Source organism: Myotis davidii, unplaced genomic scaffold (assembly GCF_000327345.1).
Source record: "Myotis davidii unplaced genomic scaffold, ASM32734v1 scaffold370, whole genome shotgun sequence".
NCBI lineage: Eukaryota > Metazoa > Chordata > Mammalia > Chiroptera > Vespertilionidae > Myotis > Myotis davidii.
In genome coordinates this window covers 9,001,837-9,010,412 of record NW_006288615.1, presented here as the reverse complement: position 1 = coordinate 9,010,412, position 8,576 = coordinate 9,001,837, and the positions used below count along the sequence as shown (strand labels likewise).

At 34.7% G+C, this 8,576-nt stretch overlaps 1 protein-coding gene across 1 annotated transcript in view; it reads right to left on the bottom strand.

The window, feature by feature from the left end:
• Nucleotides 1-8,576, bottom strand: part of NCKAP1 (NCK associated protein 1) — a 109,657-nt gene that overhangs the window by 23,469 nt on the left and 77,612 nt on the right. The window contains exons 16-18 of the mRNA XM_006760546.2: nt 6,959-7,104; nt 4,489-4,621; nt 207-332 (exon numbers count right to left, since the gene is read on the bottom strand). Coding sequence (XP_006760609.1) covers nt 207-332; nt 4,489-4,621; nt 6,959-7,104 — 405 coding nt within the window. The remainder of the gene's footprint in view (nt 1-206; nt 333-4,488; nt 4,622-6,958; nt 7,105-8,576) is intronic.

The following is an 8,576-nucleotide window of genomic DNA, read 5'->3' as shown; positions in this document are numbered from 1 at the left end:
TAAATGCCAACCTAGAGGTTGGATTTTATAGTGTAAGGTAATCCTAAAGACAGTGGCAATATTTTAAAAACTATCTAATAATGGAGCTTCACAAGAGGTAATGAGATTTAGTAAGAGTCTGAGAATAAGAAAAAAAAATAACTGGCTAACAGATCATTTTCTTGCTTTCATATACAAATTTCCTATCTGTAAGGAAACATTTAAATTATTACCTGGTCACTCAGAGTACACTGTTCTGTGCAAATATCAGTGATAAGATTTCGAGCTTGTTTAGCCATTTCATCCAGAAACATGTTACATAAGGAAAGACTTCGATCTCCAATATGATGTCGCTGTTAAAGCAGAATAATAATAATAGTTACCAAAAAGTAGTTTGAAATAAAACACTTTTTAAATAAACATAGAACATAAGATTAACCGTTTGACTGCTAAGGAGCGCTATCGCGCTCTTCTTATTTAAAACAAATTTATGTAAACAATTGGTATTTTTTAATTTTTGTTGTTGCAAAGCAATACAAGTGAGTTTATTGTATAAAAAGTCTTTTACATTTTTTCCCATACACGCGTAATTAGTGCCGCAGTTTTGGCATATGTCCGAAAAAATACGTCAGCAGCCAAACGGTTAAAGTCTATTCTACAATAAGGAGTGGGGGTTCAAGATTATTACATACATTACTTTTGTGCTGCTAGAATAAATGTAAGATAATATAAAAGAATGTAAAATATTTCAACATGCAAAATAACTGTTCCTAAATCTATCATGATACCTTAAAATCTATTTTAAGATGCCCTTTAAAACTTTAAAGGGGATGTAGAACCCAGATACAATTAAAAACTGATTCACTTACATAAGGAGAGATTTCAAATTATAAATAGTTACAGCCCTGTTTAAGCAAATTCTGACTCCTGAAAGATAAACTGTATCTCTCACTATTACTTCTTCCTGAAAAAAAGAACACTGAACTAGCACTGCTTTACTAGACTAACTTATTTAAGACACAGGTCTGATTTCACTACTCCCCTTCAATGGCTGAGAAATACTGAGACTGAAAAACAAAACCAATAGAATTTCTTAACATGTCACAAGTTTCTCTATGATCTGCCCTCTGCCTCTAGCTGCAGTGCTAAGAGACTTTAGGACAATGGCAGAAACACAGGGACCTTAGCAGATTACAACAATAATCCAGGCAAAAGATGATGTGGCTTGGGCAGGGGGAGAAGAGGTAGGAGTTTGGCTCTATAGATAGATAGATGATAGATAGATAGATAGATAGATAGATAGATAGATAGATAGATAGATAGAGCCAAAGACAGAAAACGCTCCAAGGCTGAGGGTGAGGCAACATGTCCAAGAGCAACAGTTATCTTCTGTACATGTTAAATTTTACATAGCTAAAAATGCCTAAATTGCAACAGAATATTTTAAAAAATTTACAACTAAAGGTAAAGGACTGGGCTGAAAATACAAATTTGGGAGACATCAGCAGATGAAAGATTTTTAAACAATGAGACGGAAAAGATGAGTGAACTAATATACTGGATAGTACAGATGGAGCAACACAATTACTAGTTTTCCTGTAGTACTGGCTGCTATTATCCCGGGCTCCTGCTGACCCAGCAGGGTGTCAATTTCAAATCTAGTTCAAAAGATAGTATCTTTCTGCAAATTTATTTTAAGTATTCCAACTCAAAATGAGGTTTCAGCATTAAGAAATTGTTCTGGAGGCTTTTTCTATAATGCCTCTGATGTAAATAAATTCAAAGGCTAAAACTAAAATTATAAAGCCAGACTGCACTGAGAACTGTGCACATCAACTTACTCTGTCCTCTCCCTGAGGTGAATTTCCCCAATGCTCCCACAGTGCCTCATGTATATTTCTATCACAGCACAGATCATCAGACCATGGATTGGTCTAGGGCCGTGGTCAGCGAACTGCGGCTCTTTGGCCCCTTGAGTGTGGCTCTTCCTAAACCTTAGGAGTACACTAATTAAGTTTAAAAAATTTGGCTCGCAAAAGAAATTTCAATCGTTGTACTGTTGATACTTGGCTCTGTTGACTAATGAGTTTGCCGACCACTGGTCTAGGGTAGAGACTGTGTCTTTGCATCTTTCATTCACAGCATTTAACAAGGCAGATGGGAAATAACAGTCTTTAACAAATTAGCTAAATGGGAAATAGAACAGTGACAATGACTAGCTACATGACTATAGGGAGACTTTCTTCATCTGTAAACTAAGAATGATTATCAGCAGTATTGTTGCCACTTTGTCATAGCAATCAAATGCAAAAAAGGAGGGGAGAATGTTGTACAAATTGCATGCTTCTATATAAATATAAACACATTATTAATTACTTGTTATAATTATTTAATAAGAATTGAGTATTATCCTATTTAGGAACTATAACTTTACCAACTAAATGAAGCAGAAACATTATGATATAAGGTAGATAATGATAGATATTACAATATAAAATCCTATGAAAATATGGAAAACGAGGGACAAATTCTAACTAGAAAAATGCTACAAATATTTTGGAAGAGGTGGGGTTTAAGCTGACCACTGAGAAAAAGGTAAGAATACAAGAGGTAAGGGTGCAATGAAATGAATTTTATGTGTTAGAAAAAACCTTTAAAAGGCTAAAAAGTAGACAATTAGTGTGCTTTGCTTAAGGTGGACTAGTTATAGTTCATAGGAAGTGGAAAGTGTATGATAAAACAAGGGTAGAGTCCATCCAGATGAGTGGATAAACAAAATGTGGTAAACACATAGAACAGATTATTATTCAGCCATAAAAAAGAAAGTTCTGATATGTCCTATAACATTGATGAGTCTTGAAACATTATGCTCAGTAAGAAACAAAAGGACAAACATTCTGATACCACTTATATGAATGATATAAAATAGGCAGATTCAAAGAGATACAGTAGACTAGGGTATACCAAGGGTAGGAGGGATGAGGAATTACTGCTTAATGGTTCGAGTTTTTGCTTGGGGTGATGAAAGTTTTGAAAATGGGTAGTGGTGATGGCTGCACAATACTGTGAGGTAAGGGTGCAATGAAATGAGGTGCAGTGGCATTAATTACCTTCACAGTAATTTTTTAAACACAAAAATTTTTAATGACATAAAAAGAAGAAGGTAAAAATCAAATTGTTGAGGATTTTAAATGCCTGAGAATTTTTACTTTCTTCATATGCAATTAAGAACCACTGATGATTCTTTAAGAAGGAATTGTACTAGGCAGACTTAAAGGCAGGAAAACTATTCAACAGTACATATAAAGAACTACAACAGTGACAAAAGCAATGGAAAGTAGAGGATGTATTCAAGAAATGATACCACACAAATAAAATGGGAGGACTTCATGGGTAATTTAATGAAAAAGATTATGGTGAAGAAAAATTTAATAGTATACCTTAGGTAAATAAAGCTTGGGGGAAAGCTATTAAATCTAGAAACTATAAATCTATTAAAATTGGGTATTAATATCCTCACAGTTATTAATCCTAAAAGCACTCCCTAATAAACTTCTGTAGGCTAATCGCTCTCTCATTCCAATGGATTCTGCAACAGATGTTACCTAATGCTTAAAAATATTAATAATGCTACTGCTATCTGTAAGTTTCTCTTCTACAAGTCCTATCATTTTAAGTAAAGAGACTCAATACTAATTAAATTATACAGAAATATACTATTTAATTTTAATATATATTCTTACTACATTTAAACAGTGATACTTGTTCCTTAAACATTAGAAGGAACATCAGTATCTATCAAAAATACTGAGTACATTTTTGATAAATATTTGGCATCAATAAAACTGATTAGTTCAATTATTCAGTAATTTTCTGTGCCTGCATGCTAGCATGTGTATGTCTTACAAATACCAGCAAATTTAGATTTTACTATATCCATTGTATTGGTAAGTCAGTAAAATTCATCTTTGACATGTTTATGTTTAGTCACTAATCTATGCATTCAATTTGCAAGTTTTGCCTGGCTGGCATGACTCAGTGGGTACATGCCCAGGTTGCAGGCTTGATCCCCAATGTGGGGCATATAGGAAGCAGCCAATCAATGATTCTCTCTCACTGATACTTCTATTTCCCTCTCCCTCTCTGAAATCAATAAAAATAAACATTTTTTTTTAAATTTGCAAGTCTTTCCAAAGTAACCTAAGAAAGTAAGCATACAAAATCAGTTACTATATATATTTTTACCATACATATTAATACCTGACCCACCATTTACTTTAATAAAGGTAATTTCAAGTGACCTTATGATATATTCTTATAAATACTTATCCATCTATTAAAATATCTATTATATCTATATCAAATACCTATTCAAGTATTCTGATTCTTAGATGCATTAGATGGGAAGCTAAATTAGGTATCCATGACTTTGTGAGCATTTGGTCAGCTACATGTTAGGTTTAGTTTATTCTGCATACCATATAAATCAGAGTAGGACCCTGAAATTACCTCTTCTGGACACAGTTCATGTGTGCAACTCATAAAATGAGTGCAAAGCAGTGGAAATGCAATTGAGTATCTTGACTGAGAGGGTAACTCCAAACATTGTTGAAACATCTTCTCAAAAGCACGACTATAAAAACTATATAAGAAAACAAATTAAAAATTAGAATCAACTGTTATAGTTAAAATTTTCATGATATAGTACCTTATAGTTAATTTGATTCAAGTAAATGAAAGTCACCAATTGGTAGCATTATTCCCTTAAAGAATAGTTATTTTTCCAAAGAGTACCTATTACACACTGATAATCACTACAGAGTAATAAAAATATTATTTGTATGATATATTACAAATTTTAAAAAACCTAAACAGAAAATAAACCATATATATATATTATATAAATATATGACTTTCTAATTGTTGTATCTTTCTTATACACTAGGAACCTTTCTGTAGCTCAAAATATATATCTATATATATAAAAGCCTAAGGGACCAGCTGACCACCCAGTAGCTATGATGCACACTGTCCACCAGGGGGCAGGCGCTCAATGTAGGAGTGGAAACCACAGGCATGGAAACATGGAACAGACTGATGAATCTCAGAGAGAAGTGGGGAGGGAGGAAGGCAGGAAGAGACTAACCAAAGATCTTATATGCATACTAGAGTCTTGGTGCATGGATTTGTGCACCGGCGGGATTCCTTGGTCTGGTCTGCATGTATCGAGCCGAAACCGAGCCAAAACCGGCTCTCCAACATCCCCCAAGAGGTCCCAGATTAAGAGAGGGTGCAGGCTAGGCTGAGGGACCCCACAAATCTGTGCACCAGGCCTCTAGTGTAAATATAAAGTGTTCTATTTTCTTCCAAAGGAAGCCTTTGGGACTGACAATAATATACATTTCCAAATAACCTTAAAAATTTTTGTAAATTTGACACGTGATATACTGTGGTTTGAGGTTTTTTTAGTTAAGAGACTCCTGATGCCTTCCCTGGATTTCTTCTGCAATACTGCTAATTAAGCCACCCTAACAAACTGCCAAAATCAGTATGAACCGAGTTATTTTCCAAAATAAAAGCAATGAAAAACTTTTCATAATGACAGCTAGTCAATACATAGTAACTATTATCATTATCCACTGGGATTATCTCAGCATTTTAGAAATAAAGGGACATACTAGGTTATTCCAATAAACTTCCCTAAAGGAATAAAGGCCAAGAAGGAGAAATAGAGTTGACATTGTATAGCTATGGAGGCAGAATACTTGAGTTTGAATCCTGGCCTCATCATCAAATTCATATATTCACTCAAACATTTATTAAATACCTATTATGTTAGACACTATGAAAATAACACATGATCCTCCTTCAAGGACCATACAATGAGGGGAAAAAGAAAAGGGTAAAACTTATAAACTACTAAGTATAACTAAAGAGGCTCTGATAAAAGCAAAGGAGAATGGAACACAATTCAGGGAATAGTCACTATATCATCATAATACTAATGTCTAATTTAATACTAGAAAGTGAAATTAGTTGGTATTTTATTTCCAACATTTGCTCTATTTAACGCTAATCTACAACTTTTTCTTTTTTGCTTAATCTAATGATGAAAGACGGAGGGCCTTAAATCAAATTTGAAGTGACTGTTTTCACCTCCTCAAAAAAGTGTAAAAAACTCACACGAGAAGAGCTATTCTAAATAGAGAATTAAAAATAAACATAAAATCCCAAATTGGTAAACTTGTTTTTAAAAATATATTTTTATTGATTTCAGAAAGGGAGAGGGAGAGATAGAAACATCAATGATGAGAGAGAATCATTGATCAACTGCCTCCTGCATGCTCCCTACTAGGGATCCAGTCATGTGCCCTTGATCAGAATCCAACCCTTCAGTCCGCAGACCTATGCTCTATTCACTGAGCAAAACCAGCTAGGGAAGTAAACTTTTTTGTTAGCAAGTTGTCCACTATTCCCTTTATTCTTATGTCCTAGTCCTGGTCAGAACATGTTTAGGAGGCAACCAATCAATGTGTCTCGCTCACATCAATGTTTCTCTCTGTCCCTCCCACTCCCTTCCACTCTCTAAAAATCAATGGAAAAATATCCTCCAGTGAGGATTTTTTTTAAAAGTTTATTATTACTGAACTGTCTTAAGAATTATATTAATATTAAAAAACAGCCGAAACCAGTTTGGCTCAGTGGATAGAGCGTCAGCCTGCGGACTGAAAGGTCCCGGGTTCGATTCCGGTCAAGGGCATGTACCTTGGTTGCCGGCACATCCCCAGTAGGAGGTGTGCAAGAGGCAGCTGATCGATGTTTCTCTCTCATCGATGTTTCTGACTCTCTATCTCTCTCCCTTCCTCTCTGTAAAAAATCAATAAAATATATTTTTTAAAAAATTAAAAAACAAATCAAGAGAGATACCTTTAGATACTAAAACATCTTCAATTCTGATTTAAAGATAATCATAACATACCAAAATATGGAGAGATCTGATGTTTCCACCAACATTTCCACCAAGGAATCCACCATTTTTGTATGAAAAATTATCGTATTCATCATCTTTCCAAGTTCTCTATGATCTGCAAGGCTAAGCGAAGCCTTAGAGACACTAGTATATGCCTATAAAAGTACAGCAAAAAACGAAAGTAATTTAAAGTACAAACCAATGAATTTAGCCTTGTAATTCTACATGTAGAAAAAACACACCCACGATTGAAAAATACTTATTTTATTAATTAAAATAAGTATCAGTACCATCACTTGTAAAGATCTGCTCCTTTTGTAGTAATATTTACAACTAAAAAAAGTCTCTAAACTTGCCTTTCCTCACTGTTTGCCCTTTTCCTATGTAAGCCAGTTTTCTTCAAATTCTAATCATCTTTCACTGTCTGGATAAAATGTTACTTTCTCTATTAGCCATTACTAGCAATTTCAACTTGAAGAAAGCTTTTCTCTATACTAGCAATTGTCAACCAGTGTGCCACACGAATTTTTAAAACATGCAATAACTGACTCTTTAGGCCAGGGGCACTGAACTCCTTTCCCTTAGGATGTCAAAAAAATTTTTTTTAATGACAAAAGCCAACACAATAGCCATCTGGTGTGAATGAATCAAAATCATACCTATATTTTTTGTCAGATCAGCAAGAAATATTTTTTGGTGTGCCACAGAACTTTAGTAATTAGTTTGTGTGTGCCATGAGATGAAAAAGGTTGAAAATTGCTGATCTATACAAACCTCCTAAATTCTGGACACTACCTCCTATCTTGCACTTTTGCCCTCTTACCCTATACAAGACTTCTCTGGCTTAGTTGTATGTCCCATTCTTTCCCTCCTTAGTATGCTTTGTCCTGTTGTCACTAAAAAAAAATGAGTCTATTATGCAGTAGAAAGGGGCTGAGTGACTATGTCCCAATTATTGTTAAGAGCAATGTTATAGGTTGAAATGTGTCCCCCCAAAAGGTATGCTGAACTCATATTCCCCAGTACCTCAAAGTGTGACCTTATTTGGAAACTGAGTCCTTACAGAGGTAATGAAGTTAAAATAAGGTCATTAGAGAAAGACCTAATCCACTATGACTATTGTCCTTATCAAAATAAGAAATTTGGACCAGATACATATGCATATAAGGAAGACTATGTAAGGAGAAACAGGAAAAATGCCATTAGAGTAATGCATATACAAGCCAAGGAACACCAAAGATAGCTAGCAAATCACGAGAATCTAGGAAAAAGGCATAAAACAGATTCTCCCTCACAGTCCTTAGAAGAAATCAACCCTACTGACACCATGAGGTCAGATTTCTGGCCTCCAGAAGTGTAAGACAATAAATTTTTGTTGTTTAAGTCACTCAGTTTGCGGTTCTTTGTTATGGCAGCCCTAGGAAAAGAATACAGGCAACTATGGAATACAAGAAAGAATCAGATAGCAGGTAATGTACTTATAGATATCTTGAAAACCTATCTACAATAATAAAAGCATAATATGCAAATCAACCAAACAGCAGAACGACCGTCCAACCTTCTGGATGACCTTCTGGACGACCAGGCTATGACAATCACTGGCGCCAAGCCAAGGCCCTGGCACAGT